Raw genomic sequence first — 16,825 nt, 5'->3', positions numbered from 1 at the left:
TCCTTTCCTTTTCTGTGTATCTGTGTGTGTGTGTGTGTGTGTGTGTGTATCCGACAGAGAAATACAGGGAGATACACATAGTGGCAACCATTTGTAGTGCAAAAGTATATAAAAGTATATATGAATAAATCAAAGTTGTAGAGTGGTATTTTCTATTTCATTACTGATGTCCTTCTTGTCGCCGGGCACTCCCTGGTCCCTTGTGGATTCTCCCCTTTACTCCAAGTCTACTTTTTAAACCAATCATCAGCTTCGGCAGTATTTGGCCACGCCCAGGCTACAGCCCCAGCCTCGGTCTGGACTTGGTCCAGAGATATAAATACATTGTCCCCATCACAGTAGTTTGTGCTTAGGTCTTCCTACTTGGAAAGTGGTCTGGCTCTTGTCCTTGTCTCAAAAGTTTTAAAGTCAGAATGAGGGAAATTGTGCACATCCAGGCCGGCCAGTGCGGAAACCAAATTGGTGCAAAGGTGAGATGCTTTTTCTCAATGATGAGTAATAATTATAGTGGTTGTAATAGCCTGCAAATACATTATCTATAGCTCGAAATACAAGTTCTACATTAGGACACTTTGCATTAGAACAAGAGATTTGTCACCCATGTCGCTCAGAGCATTTGTTTTCTCACTTTTATTTTGAGGTTGCCTATAAAATACAAGTCATAAACTGTCTTACTTTACAATAATGGAGCCTATCACCTCTTATGGGTCGTGTGGTGAATATTATTAATTTAATAAACGATACGAACCCATTCATTCGGCGTGTAGTGGGGTTGTAATTACACGTGTGCATTTAGGACCAGATGGCGTAAAGGGTTTTTATTTGGCTAGACTTTTCTTCTCATCACCGGGCGTGTCTGCAACTGGAATAAGCCGATTGCAGTCAAGTCTGCCCGCAGCATGATTGTCTGAAATCATCATTTTCTTCACTGGTCACCGCCCGTCAACGTGTCCGAGGCGAGATTTATTAAACCCCACTACTTCACTTGAAAGACACATGACGATAATAGTCGACAACTCATTTACAGACTCCTGTTCCCGAGAATGTAAATGTATACATTTTTCAAAAGAAATCAGTGGGTTATCGTTTCGAATAATCCCAGAGGCTGCAGATGCAGAACAATTGTTCTTTCAGAGAGGAGAGATGGGGTAGCTACATTGAGACCGGTGGGGCGTGGATAATTGACCATGAAAGAATTTCTTTCTTTTTTTTAATAAAGAGGCAAACAGTGAACGTCTTCATTTGTTTGGGAAGACTCTCAATTTGAATTATCTATTGACATTGATTTGATGCAAAAAACCCTTCCTAATCTGTCATACAGTGGTTGACACGATCATCCTGGTCCATTTCCTACGTCACTATATCAAATCAGATCATCTAATGATCTATAGTCAACATATGATCCAGTAAGAGCAATCAAAGACATACGGCAGGGGCGTACAAACATCATGGTCATTACACATCCATAAGGGCCCTTTATCTGATAGAAAACCTCATCATTACAGTGGCTCAGCCCTTCTCTGATACTGCTGATGCTGAAGTGTAGCCTGGTTTGTCCCCTCCTAATCAATGTCTTTCCTCTCCAAACCAAATCAGGGATGGGGGTTGGGTGAGAGATTGTGGAAACAGCTCATCCACAGACGGTGAAGTCACCGAGTTGCAGATGGACTTAATTCCCATGGAGAAATATCTGGAAGAGACGGGTGCCATGTAATGTCTGTCTCAATAATACATAATCCATCGTCCAGCTGTGGACTATCAACCCATGGAAAATAGTTGCGTTTGTCATACATTTCAGTACAATTCCCAGTAGAAATATCACTGTAATGAAGATCTAGGTCTCTAGGTTTTTTCCCAGTCTGGATAGGAAGGACATCGTGTCCTCCTTTCTAGACCACCTCATGGGATGGACTGACAAACAGAAGTGCGTCCGACTCCCAGCAGTTCTCTGGGAGGGGTTATTGGGTTAGAAGGCCACCAGATCTGATTGACAGGCCTGCTGATGGCTCGCAGGGTGGTGAATTAGGGTCAGGGTGTGGCATGGCTTTCCTGCTTACTGTCCTCATTCTTTCAATACAGTTATGTTGACTTAGACTCTGCAAGCTGTCTACCTCTTCCCATGTCCCCCGGTCTTTCTCAGTGTTCCACAAGGATCTCTCTCTCTCTCTCTCTCTCTCTCTCTCTCTCTCTCTCTCTCTCTCTCTCTCTCTCTCTCTCTCTCTCTCTCTCTCTCTCTCTCTCTCTCTCTCTCTCTCTCTCTCTCTCTCTCTCTCTCTCTCTCTCTCTCTCTCTCTCTCTCTCTCTATCTCTCTATCTCTCTCTCTCAAACTCTCTCTCTCTCTCTCTCTCTCTCTCTCTCTCTCTCTCTCTCCTCTCTCTCTCTCTCTCTCTCTCGTCCTCTCCTTCCCTTTGTGCCCCTCTCTCTCTCTCTCTCGTCCTCTCCTTCCCTTTGTGCCCCTCTCTCTCTCTCTCTCTCCTCTCTCGTCCTCTCCTTCCTTTGTGCCCCTCTCTCTCTTTCTCTCTGACTTTTGTCTTAGATGGTTTTGCTAAAGCAGCGTGAGATTGAGTCCATGTCGTTTAGAAGACCCAAATCTCTCTTAACCGCTGAGCTGAAATACAGGCAGCTTGATCAGATTACTTTAAATCCTCCTTTAATGCTGCTGTTCACTGAAAATCAACACAGACACTAACACAAACAATGTCTGTAACAGTCTGGACCGCTCGCACAACCACACAGACACCCGGGCAAACTGCATACACTGTACACAACTGCCCTCACACACAGTCAATGACTGTCTTATGCGCACGGCACACACACACACTCACACACCACACACTAACAGGCTTTACCATTTAAACCCTCCAGCATGGTCCTACAGTAATGCAGCAGACATGAATACTGATCCTGAGAAGATCAAGGTTTTTCAGATCAGTGTGACTGTTAACTATTAAGTTCATTTTATGATTTGCCCCGGGGAACCATTTATAATGGTCCTCTGTGCTTTGTCCGTCTCCTAGCCTAGTGCCTCATCTGCCTCAAAGGCACTATCTATTGCGCCAACATAGCCTCTGAATATGGTAATATCATGGTTGCATAATGTTGAGTCAAGTAGATAATTGACCTGTTGGTCAAGGAATAAGCGACCATAAAGGGTGGTGTTCACCATCTGACCCTGAAGGTTTATACAGATGGATGTGTTCCCGGAAACTAACTGAAGGTTCCCTGTGATTCTTCCCTTCAGTTTTGGGAGGTCATCAGTGACGAGCACGGCATCGACCCCACAGGCACCTACCATGGAGACAGCGACCTCCAGCTGGACAGAATCAGTGTCTACTACAATGAGGCGACTGGTAAGGACGCACTTCCGAGTTCTACATTTACATTTAGTCATTTAGCAGACGCTCTATCCAGAGCGACTGACAGTAAGTACAGGGACATTCCCCCGAGGCAAGTAGGGTGAAGTGGCTGGCCCAAGGACACAACATCATTTGGCACCGCAAAGAATCAAACCGGCAACCTTCTGATTACTAGCCCGATTCCCTAACCGCTCAGCCACCTGACTCTTCTAGAAGTACATAATGCTTTACAATTCAAAGTACAATTGATACTGTACATTCACTTACGTGAGATTTTCTCTCTCTCTCTCTCTCTCTCTCTCTCTCTCTCTCTCTCTCTCTCTCTCTCTCTCTCTCTCTCTCTCTCTGAATCACAATCTCTCTCTCTCTCTCTGAATCACAATCTCTCTCTCTCATCTCTTTCTCTCTCTCTCTCTCTCTCTCTCTGTCTCTCTCTCTCTCTCTCTCTCTCTCTCTCTCTCTCTCTCTCTCTGTCTCTCTCTGTCTCATGTAGGTGGTAAATATGTGCCCAGGGCCATCCTGGTGGACCTGGAGCCTGGCACTATGGACTCTGTGAGGTCGGGACCCTTCGGACAGATCTTCCGACCTGACAACTTTGTGTTTGGTATGTAAACAAGTGACCACCTGATGAAAAAAACCCATATAATTTCACAACATTTACAACCTAGGCTTTCTCATCAAACTCAAGCGACACCCATTTGTTCCTCCAGGCCAGAGTGGAGCAGGTAACAACTGGGCCAAGGGCCACTACACGGAAGGAGCAGAGCTGGTGGACTCGGTCCTGGACGTGGTGAGGAAAGAGGCTGAGAGCTGCGACTGCCTTCAGGGGTTCCAGCTGACACACTCCCTGGGTGGGGGCACGGGGTCAGGCATGGGCACCCTGCTCATCAGTAAAATCCGCGAGGAGTACCCCGACCGCATCATGAACACCTTCAGTGTGGTGCCCTCTCCCAAGGTACTCCTCACCAGACCTTCGGTTATTTCCGCTGCCTTTCAACGACATTCCATTGCTGTCACATCTAACTTTTAAGACTTCTTAATGACGTCCTCTCTCTTGTTCCCCAGGTGTCAGACACGGTGGTGGAGCCCTACAACGCCACGCTGTCCGTCCACCAGCTGGTGGAGAACACGGACGAGACCTACTGCATCGACAACGAGGCGCTCTACGACATCTGCTTCCGCACTCTCAAACTCACGACGCCCACTTACGGAGACCTCAACCACCTGGTGTCCGCCACCATGAGCGGAGTCACAACCTGCCTTCGTTTCCCCGGCCAGCTCAACGCCGACCTCCGCAAGCTAGCCGTCAACATGGTGCCCTTCCCCCGCCTGCACTTCTTCATGCCCGGCTTCGCGCCCCTCACCAGCAGGGGGAGCCAGCAGTACCGTGCCCTCACTGTGCCCGAGCTCACCCAGCAGGTGTTCGACGCCAAGAACATGATGGCCGCCTGCGACCCTCGCCACGGCCGCTACCTCACCGTGGCCGCCGTGTTCCGCGGCCGCATGTCCATGAAGGAGGTGGACGAGCAGATGCTGAACGTCCAGAACAAGAACAGCAGCTACTTCGTGGAGTGGATCCCCAACAACGTCAAGACCGCAGTGTGCGACATCCCTCCCCGAGGCCTCAAGATGGCCGTCACCTTCATCGGCAACAGCACGGCCATCCAGGAGCTGTTCAAGCGCATCTCCGAGCAGTTCACAGCCATGTTCCGCCGCAAGGCCTTCCTGCACTGGTACACGGGCGAGGGCATGGATGAGATGGAGTTCACGGAGGCTGAGAGCAACATGAACGACCTGGTGTCAGAGTACCAGCAGTACCAAGACGCCACCGCGGAGGAGGAAGGCGAGTTCGACGAGGAAGCCGAAGATGATGCTTGAGATTAATGTGAAGATTAATGTGGAAAAGCAACCTTTTGGGTCCCAAAAAAATGTTGAGCGTTTCTATAATTGAATAAGATAAATTTGAATACACTAGACACTTTTGTGACTGCAAATAAATCAATTTCCCAAATTAAAGTATTGTCTTTCTAACCATTTATTTTGAATTACTGTGAACTACCCCTCTATATTTACATTTAGTCATTTAGCAGACACTCTTATCCAGAGCGACTTACAGTAAGTACAGGGACATTTCCCCTGAGGCAAGCAGGGTGAAGTGCCTTGCCCAAGGACACAACGTCATTTGGCACATCCGAGAATCAAACCGGCAACCTTCTGATTACTAGCCCAATTCCCTAACCGCCAATTCCCTAACCGCTCAGCCACCTGACTCCCTCCTCTATATGTTTTAACTGAATCAGACATTTTGCTTAATATAAAGGCCTATGTATATAACGTATTAGTGCAATTTCTAGCATAAGAGGGACACAATTCACTCTCTAAAATTAATTTAAGCTAAACAGTGTCATAGTAGAAAACGAATTATTTGAGTCATTATTTTACCAGTAACTCCCCATTATTCCCTAAAAAATGATTATATGTGGTATTATTATCATATAACGGACCACTCATGGAATAACAAATATTTTTAGTATCATGTGGATGTCTGATGATATTGATAAACAACAATATCAACATATACTAATTTTAATACTGATGGAATAAAAAATGATCAATGGTAACAGATAGGCAGAGTAACGTTGCATTATCAGCATTCTGATGAAACAAAAAGAACACGCCCATTTGACAAAACACGCCCATAGTGCACGCCTCCTATGATGTCCAAGCGCGAAAAAAAAAGTTGAATGTTGATGTGTGGTAACTTGGAATAATCTTCGTCCAACAAAATTCATCGATATTTTGAATGTCATTGTAGAACCCAATAGCTAACTAGCTAATCTTGACTGCTGCTTGCATTGACCAATTGGCTGTTGAGTTCAAAGAGGCGGGTCTATTTTTCTTCAGGAAGTAGTCACTACAATCACTCGTTTATGGGGCACTCAACAAGGGTGAGTGTTTTCTTGTTTTTAAGACCAATATGCTTGTTATATCCAATTTTAAGTAGATGCTAGCTAAGAAAAAAATGTAAATGCACCGTTTCCATCACTTGATTGATCTAGGTAACGTACTGTAGCACTAGCAATCTCGACATAAAAAGTTAATTTGTATATTACGCGACGTAGTTCACGCTTAGTAACTGACCACAGAGAAACCGCTAGCCATATATCTAAAGCCAACAGTAGCAAAAAGCGACCGAAGCTGTGGTGTAATCATTGAATCAACTATTCGTGTCTGGCTAGTTACCATGCTTCGGCCTCTGTAAACAGCATAGCCAACTTCGATTTGAATCAGCTAATGTATACCACTCTTTTATATCAGTGGTAGCTAATGGATGCAACTCAGCAGATCCTCGATGACTCAATATTGGAGTCAGAGGAGGAAGAGGAGGAGGGTACGAGAGGAGAGCCACTGGCTAAACTCAGAGTGTTCAAGAACTTGCACATCCCTGAGACAGGTGACTCCGGTCATTTTGTTTGACCGAATTTTTCAATAGTCAATAGGATTACCCTCAACTTGAGCACTCATGTTCTGTTATCTCCTTCAGAGCTGCCTCTCTACTTGGGAGAGAATGTGTTGGGTCGAGATCCTACCACCTGCTCCCTACCGCTCCTCGCTGGCTCTGTATCAAAGCAGCACACCATCATCTCCATCTCCGTCTCCCGTGGCAAAGGTTGTCGTGGCAACGCTGCCATGGAAGCGCTGGTGTGGGACCTGGGCAGCATGAACGGAACACGTAAAGGCAGGATCAAACTGACCCCTCATGTCCGGTACGCTCTCAGCGAGGGAGACGGTGTGGTGGTAGCTGACATCCCATGCCAGTACACCAGCTGCCCTGTGGACAAAATGGCAGGCCTCAGAGACAAGCAGAGCCCTGGGAAGAAAGCCTCTGGGAGGAGAGCCCAGGTGGGGGAAGTGAAGGGGAAGGACCATCTCAGAGAGAGTCTCCGGAACCAAAGTCGGGGACCAGACACCAGCACAGACGCGGAGGAAAACGTCAACGGGGCGATTGATGAAACACCTGTTGTGGGTTCGTCAACAAAGCGTAAAACGCCGTCCCGGACTGAGCCGCTGTCTTTGGGAAACGGAGCACCGCAGCCAGAGGAGACTCTGGTGCCTGCGTCCGACTCCGATTCTGATGGAGAACGAGAGCAAAGGAGAAAGAGAAATCAGACGTTCATAGGTAAGGACTTTGTAATTAATTCCACATGTTTAATGGATGGTTATCTAGATAATAGTAATGGTTATCTAGTTATTGTCCAAAGTAGTTCTTCTCCGTCTCTCTCGATCCTAACTTCATCTCAGTGTCAGATTCAGACTCTCACAGGTCCAGTCCCAACTGTTCAACATTCCTGAGTCCAACAAGCCATGTCATTCCTGAGAGGTAAGCTACTCTCTGCATCCAAACCAACAAAATAACTTGTATTGATGTGTTGTCTCACACAAAACATACACAAATATAGTGTTTTCATGTTGTGATTCCTTCTACAATGACCTTTGATCACAGGATATTTATAAAGCTCTCCCTTTACTAAAGCAGGATCACCTTTTCATTTATTTTTTACCTATAACAGCCCCATCACTCCTTCCTCTTCCGCTCAACACAAACCCAGTAAAAGAGTCATCTTCAGTGAAGAGGAGAAAGAGGCTGATCTAGTGAGACAGCAGCCAAGCATCAAAAGGGCACAGGTGATTGTGGATGACAGCGATGAGAAGCAGGAGGCGGAAGAGAGAGAGAAAGGAAGAGTGGCACCAGGAGAACGGGAGATTGAGCCAATAACAAGCGGAGAACCGGAAGTGTCTGTGGAGCAGTCAAACAACGTCAGCGTTTCAACAGAAGACGAATTACCTGTCAGGTTTGAGCTGAACATGGACAGTGACACTGATGTGGAGGGGGAGGAGGACGCGGGGCCCTCCGGCCCTGCAGGTATCCAGGCTCCTGTGATCTTGAAGGAAGCGGCTCCACTCCCAACACATCTAGAAACAGACCCTGAACAGTTCCACATGGACAGCGATACTGATGTGGAGGACGACGAGACTTCGGAAAACGTCTCAGATCCGAAACCTTCCTCTGACGGCCATATATCACCTGATCGTGCTCCAGTCATACCTTCCTCTGATGGCCGTAGATCACCTGATCGTGCTCCAGTCATCCACCCGTTGGACATCCATCCAGACAGTGACACAGATGTAGAGGAAGATGATGTGACGTCAATCAGTGTTACCAGGGTAATGTCCACATCACATCAGGCAGACACACCAGCTGACCATCCCTCCCCAGCCCAGCCAATGGGATTCCACCTAGACAGTGACACGGATGTAGAGGATGAAGAAGATATGGACTCCAGAAAAGGAGACACAACTTCTGGAACAGAGGAAACTCATTCCAGAACAGCTCCAGATTCTAGGTCGTCCACCGCAGCTTTCGAGCTGCACTCTGACAGTGATGAAGAGAACATTTTAGATACTTCCAGTGGTAAACCTACAGATGTTGCTTCTGACACAAAACCATTAACCGCATTAGACCCAAGAGCTGAAGACCTGGAGATCTTATCTGATTCTGACCTGGAGGAAGATGCCTCTATAATCTCTACAGCAACAAAGCCTGTATCATCATCATCACCACCAGCCAGGATTCCATCAGCTGCCTTGGCAAACGCTGGTGTTACCACGACGACCACACTTGATGTGTCTGACTCTGACACGGACACAGAGGCCCTGGAGGAGTTGGAGCCCAGGTCCTGCTCTGCGGGCCCTGCTGAGGGTCTGCCCGGGTCTGCTGAGGGTCTGCCCGGGTCTGCTGAGGGTCTGCCCGGGTCTGCTGAGGGTCTGCCCGGGTCTGCTGAGGGTCTGCCCGGCCCTGCTGAGGGTCTGCCCGGGTCTGCTGAGGGTCTGCCCGGGTCTACTGACTTCAGGATGGACAGCGACACTGACGTGGAAGATGAGGAGGCTGGTGCGGAGGGGGCTGGGGAGTCGCTGATCCGAAGCCCGTCCAGAGAGAAGGCTCCTGGGGGGACATCCTGGGGCGACTCTGCTCCCCCCCAGACGTGCTCCATCGCTCCTCCATCTACACGTAATGTAGACTCACGGTTGGATTATTTACGTTATTTAAAAACTAGACTTCTTTTACCCCCCATTCACTTTTTTCCTTCTGTTTCCATAGTGGAGGAGATGGAAACTCAGGACTTCCATTGTTCTCCAGACCCCTTCAGACGTAAGTTTTCTTACTTGTGTCACAGCCTAGAGATGTCAGAGAGGCCACCGTCAAAGCTATCATCCCAGACGGGAACAGAAAATGAAAGTGTTTTGTGTGACCTCTGACCTGTGTTCTCTGCCCCTCCCCCAGGCCCTTTCCCACCTGCATTGAGGCCTGTGGTCTCCTCCTGCTCTGACAGCCAGGAGGACGACGACTTCCTCGTGGCTGAGACCCAGTCCTTCGTGTTAGAGGTCCGGGACCACCCAAGCAGTCTACCGGAAGACCCCACCGCCCTGGATGCCACTCAGCCATACGACCTGCAGCCCTCGGCCGCAGAGGAGCAGGATTACCAGGGCGAGCAAGGCTTCCGCGATGGCTCCTTCAAGCTGGGTCTGTCAAACAGCAGCAACCTCCATAGCACCCCTCACGGGAATGTGGAGCTGGAAAACACCCAGGCATATGGGAACACAACTTCCCAAGGAAGGGCTTTCCTGGAGGGGGGTTCCGACCAGGAGGCCACCCAGGCCTATGGAGGTGACAGCAAGGAGTCCTCTCAGCGGTCAGGGAGGGGCAGGCAGGAGGACTTTGCATTGGACGCCACGCAGGCGTATGCTTCACTGCCCTGCGAGGAGGGGCGAGGGGAGGAGGAGGAAGATGAGGAGTTGAGAAGCGTAATAACCGCTGAGACCCTGCCCATAGCCGATGATGATGATGATGAAGAGGAAACACAGCCTCTGGAGATCCCCGCTGCGACCGAACTTGCTACAGCTGAAACCGTGCCCATGTCAGCCTGCGAGGAAGAGGAGGATCTACTAGGACCCCAACCGTCTGTCCCACTGAGGCGAGGAAGGTCAAGAGGGCATAAAGACAATAAGGAAGAGGACACCCAACCTGGGCAGGTGACGACTCAGCAGAGCCTCTCTGAGACTCAGCCCATGACAGACCCAGCAGAGGACAGCGATGATGATGATGATGATGATGATGATGAAGAAGCCGTTGTAGGAACTCTGAGAAGAAGAAGACCTAGACCGCTGGAAGAAGAGGAGGAGACGCAGCTAATCACTACCTCGGACCTTCTATCGGCTGAAACCCAGCCCATGTCCTCCCATGAAACAGAGGAGGAGGAGGAAGAGGAGGAGGTCTCTAAACTGTCCGTGGTGAAAACAAGGGGGAGGCCTCAAAAAGCAAGAGAGGCCAAAGCTGTCCCATGTGCTGTCAGCGGCAGACCTGCCAGAGGGAGGGTGACCAGGGGACAGAAGGAGGAGGAGAAGCTGGAGGACTGCAGCTCCGAACCTCCACGACAGACGAGAGGGAAGAGGAAGGTTGTGAAGACCATCAGGACCAGGAGCAGCAGAGGGAACGCTGGGACTCAGGAGGAGGAGGAGGAGGAGGAGGACAGTGAGGAAGAGGTGGTTGAGCTGACCAGACGAGGGAGAGGTAGAAGAAGCGGGAAACGGCTCAAACAGGAGACTGAAGAACGAGAAAGACTGGAGAGGGAACAGAGGGAGAGAGAGGAGGTGATCGAACTTGAGAGGAAGGAACAAGCTGAGAAGGACAGATTGCGAAAGGAAAAAGAAGAGGCGGACAGGAAAGAGGCCGAAAAAAAGGAAAGGATGGAGAGAGAGACGAGGGAACTGGAGGAAAGGGAGAGGCTTGAAAGAGAAGAGCAGGAAAGACTAAAACAGGAGGAGAGAGAAACGTTGGAGCGTGAGAGGAAGGAAAAGGAAGAAGCAGAAAGACTGGAAAAGATAAGGGAGGAAAAAGAAGAGGCAGAAAGATTGGAAAAGATAAGGAAGGAAAAAGAAGAGGCAGAAATATTGGAAAAGATAAGGAAGGAAAAAGAAGAGGCAGAAAGATTGGAAAAGATAAGGAAGGAAAAAGTAGAGGCAGAAAGATTGGAAAAGATAAGGAAGGAAAAAGAAGAGGCAGAAAGATTGGAAAAGATAAGGAAGGAAAAAGAAGAGGCAGAAAGATTGGAAAAGATAAGGAAGGAAAAAGTAGAGGCAGAAAGATTGGAAAAGATAAGGAAGGAAAAAGTAGAGGCAGAAAGATTGGAAAAGATAAAGAAGGAAAAAGAAGAGGCAGAAAGATTGAAGCAGGAAAGGGAAGAGCGAGAGGAAAAAGAACGATTGGAGCAAGAAAGAGCAGAAAAAGAAGAGAAAGAAAGATTGATGAAAGAAGAGAAGAAAAGGTTGGAGAGGGAAGAGAAAGAAAGATCAGAGAAGCAGTTTGAAAGAGAGGAAAGGGAAAGTATGGAAAAGATAAAGGAAAAAGAAGAAGAAGAAAGACTGGAACGGCAAAGGCTGGAGAAAGAAAGAACAGAGAGAGAGCTGGCAGAAAACAAAAGATTGGAAAAAGAGCGGGAAGAAAGGCTGGAAATGGAAAAGAAAGAAAAAGAAGAGAGAGAAAGAAAGGACAGAGAAAAGAAAGAACAGGAAGAGAGAAAAAGACTGGAAGAAACAGAAAAGGAAAGAAAGCAGACGAACGAGGAGAGACGGGATAAAGAAAACGACGACAGCGCCGCCAAAACATCCACAAGGACTCGAAGGGCAACCAGCAGAAGGACCGCCGCTGATCCACCAACCGCCGAAGCTGAACCTGCGGTTCCACCCAGCGCGGGCGTCCAGAGGACCAGATCTCGCTCCACCTCAGTCGGCTCTGAGCAGTCCACCTCCAGTGTTTCCACACGGGAGAGCAGGGGGAGAGGCCGAGGGAGAGCAGGGAGGAACGGCTCCCCACCGGCCTCCGCCGACCCTCCCCAACCCGGCGCCAATAGGAGGAGGAGGAGGAAGACGCTGTCTAGCACCGTGGAGGTCACGGTGAGGGAGCTTCTCTCCGGCGATGTTCCCGCCCGGAGAACACGCTCTCGCTCCAACTCCACCAGCTCCCTCAGCTCCGAGGTCTCCGCCTGCAGCGTGAGCTCCCAGGGCCGAGGAAGAGGGAGGAAGACGGAAACTACGTCCGAGAGAGACTCCCACCCTCCTCTGAGCAGCCAGGATGACCAGGCCTCAGCCCCCAAGCCCACAGCCAGGGGGAGGAGGAGCAGGAAACCAGAGGAGTCCCAAGAAATGGCTCCTGAAGTTGGTTCTCAACCCGACAGCGAGAAGGCAGAGTCTCAAGAGCCGGGCTCCACTAGGGGGCGACGAAGAGCCAAGAATAGAGACGAGCCTTCTGCGGCATCTGCTGAGGAAGAACAAACGTCCCAGGTGGCGGCAGGAGCCAGAGAACACCTCCAGTCTAAAGGTAGAGGCGGGGGAAAGTTCCAGAAAGAAATCAAACCTGTAGAGGCTGAAAGTTCGAGAGGAAAGGGGAGAAAGAGGGAGTTGGAAAAGGATGAAGAGGAGCTGGAGGAAGTAGTGGAAATGAAGTTCAAGATTCCCCGGGGGAAGGCCAGGGGGCAGCAAGGAGGGGGAAGGGGGACTGGGGGCAAAGACGAAGAGAAGGAAGACATCGTGGAGAAAGAGGAGCAACCTGCTCCCACCGCTGTTGGTAGGAAAGGTAGAACGTCCTCCGCTCAGGGAAAGAAGAAGAGAGAGACAGAAGAGGCCACACAGAAGGATGGAAGTGAGAGCCTGGAGGAGGGAGGGAATGGCGTGCTGGAGACCAAAGCCAGAGGGAGTCTGTCTGTGCCCCAGGGAAAGAGCGAGCCGGAGGAGGAAAGTACGTCTTCTTCCAACACTGTGGACCAGCATGCCGGTTCAGAAGAGGTATGTCTGTCTCTTTGTCAAATCCTTGCTCTCACAATCGGCCATTCTAGAGAATCAATAGCCGTGGAAGACACTTCCCTATTTTCCCCTGATTGGTTGTCCGCCTTGAAAAGCGATATCAGTTAAGTAGACAAGGAGTCAAATGAATAATGCGTTAGAGGGTCATCCTTTGAGAAGGAAAGCATTTACCTTCGCCCGAGGCTTTTGTCCCTGGGACCTTCTCTGAGTCTGGGTTTTCTATTTTGCAACCACGATGATGGACTTCAATTAACATGAGAGAGTGCGGAGCATCCACACTAATGAAGAAAGTTGTCCACTGTCTGCTCTCATTTCCACTGCACTGTATGTTAATGACTAATGACCTCCATCTCTATCACTTCCTTCCTCCCCCCCCCCAGATCCCCACAGCGAAGACGCCTCGTAAGCGAGCAGCCCCTCTGGACTCCCCCGTAGCGAAGGCCGCCCGGCTCTCCTCCTCCTCCTCCCCCGCGTCCTCGCAGGGGTCCCCTGCGTCTGCGCGACAAGCCCGGGCCGCCGGCCAGACCGTCAAGGTGTGTGTTCCTGTGTGCCCGGAATTAAAGCTTGAGCCGGTTTTGGAGATCGGAAACATGAGTCAATAGTCTCTTTATTTTTTTTTTATGTATCTCTCACCCACTCTCTCTCCCTCCTGACTCAGGTTTTGTTCACCGGGCTGGTGGATGAGGTGGGGGAGAGGGTGGTGTCTCGCCTGGGGGGTAGCATGGCGAGGGGCGTGGCCGACATGACCCATCTGGTGACAGACAAGGTGCGCCGCACGGTCAAGTTCCTGTGTGCCATGGCAAGAGGTGTTCCTGTCGTCACCACCGATTGGCTGCACAAGGTAAACCCTCACACAGCAGGATGCACAATAAGCTCTGGACTCGCTTTTACACATTCATGTGAACCCACACACGCACAACCACGCATTATCTCTAACCACACACACACACACACACACACACACACGCCCTCCTCTCTTTGTGCGTTAGAGTGGGAAAGCAGGAAGCTTCCTGTGTCCTGATGGCTTCCTGGTGAAGGATGCAGAGCAGGAGAAGAAGTTCAGCTTCTGTCTCCAGGACTCACTGAGAGCTGCCAGCCAGCAGCGTCTCTTACAGGTACACGCTCTCTCTCTGTCTCTCTGTCTCTCTCTCTGTCTGTCTCTCTCTCTGTCTCTCTCTCTCTGTCTCTCTCTCTCTCTCTGTTTCACTCTCCATCTCTCTGTTTCTCTCTCTCTCTCCCCCCTCCTGTCTCGTGTGTGGATGTGAGCCTATATGTGAAACGAGACAATGTACTGACTCGCACCCCCTTAGAGAGGTTCTAGGCATACGATAAGTCACCAGTCCAGTAAATCAAGTCTTGCTTATCCTCAACATGGTTTATGTCTGAACAGAACCATTACTCCTCTGCCCCCACCCCCGCCCCTACAGAGGAGACATTAACAAAGTGGTCCATGTTCTCCATGCCCTGGTCTGTCTCTCCTCTTTCAGACATTAGCTCTAATGCAGTGCTTATGTTTATGGAGGTGCTCCCATTAGCCTAGTTCTAACTGAGCAACCATGCAATTATCTCTCTCTTTACTCTAATTATCTCACTTCCTGAAAACCCTGTTCAGAGTCTCCTGCTATTGGCATGTTGTTGTGCTAAACCTAATATATGTATAACAAATGAATTAACTCATCGCTGTGTGTTTTGACTAAATGTGTTGATGTAATGAAGATTACAGATCAAAGATTCTTTTTACTGCTTACAGTTGACCCCACCTTGCTGGCTTTCTCTCCTGTCTGTCTCTCTTTCCTGTCTGTCTCTCCTGTCTGTCTCTCTTTCCTGTCTGTCTCTCTTTCCTGTCTGTATCTCCTGTCTGTCTCTCCTGTCTGTCTGTCTCTCCTGTCTGTCTCTCTTTCCTGTCTGTCTCTCCTGTCTGTCTCTCTTTCCTGTCTGTCTCTCTTTCCTGTCTGTATCTCCTGTCTGTCTCTCCTGTCTGTCTGTCTCTCCTGTCTGTCTGTCTCTCCTGTCTGTCTCTCTCTCCTGTCTGTCTCTTTCCTGTCTGTCTCTCCTGTCTGTGTCTCTTTCCTGTCTGTCTCTCCTGTCTGTCTGTCTGTCTGTCTGTCTCTCTCTCCTGTCTGTCTCTCTTTCCTGTCTGTCTCTCCTGTCTGTCTCTCTTTCCTGTCTGTCTGTCTGTCTGTCTCTCTCTCCTGTCTGTCTCTCTCTCCTGTCTGTCTCTCTCTCCTGTCTGTCTCAGGGCTATGAGATCCACGTGACCAGGTCTGTGAAGCCAGAGCCAGCCCAGATGAAGGACATCATCTCCTGCAGCGGAGCCCATTTCCTCCCCAAGATGCCTTCCGCTCACAAGGTACCACTGACGGCCCCAATGTTTTGGTTCCATCGTCCACGAAACTGCAGTCAAAAAACAAAGATGATGTCAGTGTTGCTGAGTAAACTGGTCACACAGAGGGACTGGTCAGACTCATGTTATTTACTGTCTAATATGGAAATACAGCTCTGGAAACAATAAAAAATGGCCTCTTCAATGGGTAAAATTGGCCACTGCAATTTTACCTCTGTTCCTCATTCTCAACCTTCTTTTTTTAATGAAAGAAAAAGGTGCAGCGGTCTCTCAATTTTTCCAGAGCTGTATATATCGAGTTTTTAACTCTTTCTCTAAACTATGCCTCTCTGTCCCTGCTCCTCCCGGCTCCTCCAGCCTCAGACGGTGGTGGTCTCCTGTGGGGAGGACCAGGCGTTGTGCGCCCCTGCCCTCGCTGCCTCTCTGCCTCTCCTCAGTGCTGAGTTCCTCCTCACAGGTGTCCTCCAGCAGACGGTGGACCTACAGGCCCACGCCTTGCCCGTCTCCACCAAGCCCCAGGAAGGGGGGCGGGGCACCCTGCAGGCCCACGCCTTGCCCGCCTCCACCAAGCCCCAGGCAGGGGGCCAGGGGCGGGGCAAGAAGAAATCGTGACGTTAGGCCCACAAAGCGACCAACCGCCCATGTGACTGAATATCATATAATAGAAAATAGCCTGATGTATATACACACACACACAAACACCAGGGCTTATAGGACTAGACCCAGACATTAAATGAAGAGGTATGGATATGTCTCTATGTGAAACCGTATATAATCTCTATACCCTGTGATGCCATTGATGATTGTGTTTTTATAACAATATGAGAAGATTCTTTTTGATGGGACAGTTTGAGAACATGCAGAGAATTGTGGGGGAAGTACTGTAACCTAATTGGGCCAATGAAGAATGAGAGAGGTAGAGGGGGTTTATGACAACACTGATAAAAGATGAATATCATCTATCCCTTCCAATCCTTCGTCTAAATCATAGGCTAGACATAGTGTCAGTTATTGCGATAAAATTTGTGCCTATTTTATGAGCCATCGAGAGAGATTTACACCATCAGATACGTTGAAAGTAAGCCATTTATTATCTCCGTTAGTTTGACAAACACCGCGTGTTAATGCTGCTCGTTCATCAATTTTGACATAGGATGTTTACATTTGAAATAAATATTTTGTAGCGATTTGACGTTTTGATGTTTA

At 49.2% G+C, this 16,825-nt stretch overlaps 2 protein-coding genes across 3 annotated transcripts; both read left to right on the top strand.

Annotated features, from left to right (window-relative positions):
- The first annotated feature begins 328 nt into the window (after nucleotides 1–328).
- Nucleotides 329–5,363, top strand: tubb5 (tubulin, beta 5). The gene is made up of 5 exons (XM_062465716.1): nucleotides 329–470; nucleotides 3,243–3,351; nucleotides 3,851–3,961; nucleotides 4,068–4,312; nucleotides 4,423–5,363. Exons 1-5 carry the CDS (start codon nucleotides 414–416, stop codon nucleotides 5,233–5,235), a joined length of 1,335 nt encoding a protein of 444 aa, XP_062321700.1. The 5' UTR covers nucleotides 329–413; the 3' UTR covers nucleotides 5,236–5,363.
- A 922-nt stretch (nucleotides 5,364–6,285) lies between these two features.
- On the top strand, nucleotides 6,286–16,806 carry mdc1 (mediator of DNA damage checkpoint 1). 2 transcript variants are annotated; one of them, XM_062465715.1, is made up of 13 exons: nucleotides 6,287–6,305; nucleotides 6,676–6,811; nucleotides 6,902–7,537; nucleotides 7,660–7,738; nucleotides 7,929–8,443; nucleotides 8,489–9,427; nucleotides 9,518–9,568; nucleotides 9,701–13,257; nucleotides 13,656–13,808; nucleotides 13,934–14,116; nucleotides 14,265–14,390; nucleotides 15,515–15,625; nucleotides 15,977–16,806. In XM_062465715.1, the coding sequence occupies exons 2-13, from the start codon at nucleotides 6,685–6,687 to the stop codon at nucleotides 16,229–16,231; spliced, it is 6,732 nt and encodes a 2,243-aa protein (XP_062321699.1). In that variant the 5' UTR covers nucleotides 6,287–6,305; nucleotides 6,676–6,684; the 3' UTR covers nucleotides 16,232–16,806. The 2 variants fall into 2 exon arrangements, with proteins under 2 accessions (XP_062321698.1, XP_062321699.1); XM_062465714.1 differs by having other exon boundaries at nucleotides 6,286–6,305; nucleotides 7,929–9,427.
- Nucleotides 16,807–16,825: the final 19 nt, after the last annotated feature.

Source organism: Osmerus eperlanus, chromosome 7 (genome assembly GCF_963692335.1).
Source record: "Osmerus eperlanus chromosome 7, fOsmEpe2.1, whole genome shotgun sequence".
In the NCBI taxonomy this organism is placed as follows: Eukaryota; Metazoa; Chordata; class Actinopteri; order Osmeriformes; family Osmeridae; genus Osmerus; species Osmerus eperlanus.
Note: the sequence above shows the minus strand (reverse complement) of the source record. Positions and strands in the feature narration are given on the sequence as shown.

What these genes read in the sequence shown, in the direction of transcription:
- tubb5 (XM_062465716.1), top strand. Translation starts at nt 414, where the DNA reads ATGAGGGAAATTGTGCACATCCAGGCCGGCCAGTGCGGAAACCAAATT. An exon ending in ACCTGACAACTTTGTGTTTG is followed by an intron (nt 3,962 to 4,067) that starts GTATGTAAACAA and finishes TTGTTCCTCCAG; the next exon opens with GCCAGAGTGGAGCAGGTAAC. An exon ending in GTGTGGTGCCCTCTCCCAAG is followed by an intron (nt 4,313 to 4,422) that starts GTACTCCTCACC and finishes CTTGTTCCCCAG; the next exon opens with GTGTCAGACACGGTGGTGGA.
- mdc1 (XM_062465714.1), top strand. Translation starts at nt 6,685, where the DNA reads ATGGATGCAACTCAGCAGATCCTCGATGACTCAATATTGGAGTCAGAG. An exon ending in AGCCATGTCATTCCTGAGAG is followed by an intron (nt 7,739 to 7,928) that starts GTAAGCTACTCT and finishes TACCTATAACAG; the next exon opens with CCCCATCACTCCTTCCTCTT. An exon ending in GCCAGCAGCGTCTCTTACAG is followed by an intron (nt 14,391 to 15,514) that starts GTACACGCTCTC and finishes TGTCTGTCTCAG; the next exon opens with GGCTATGAGATCCACGTGAC.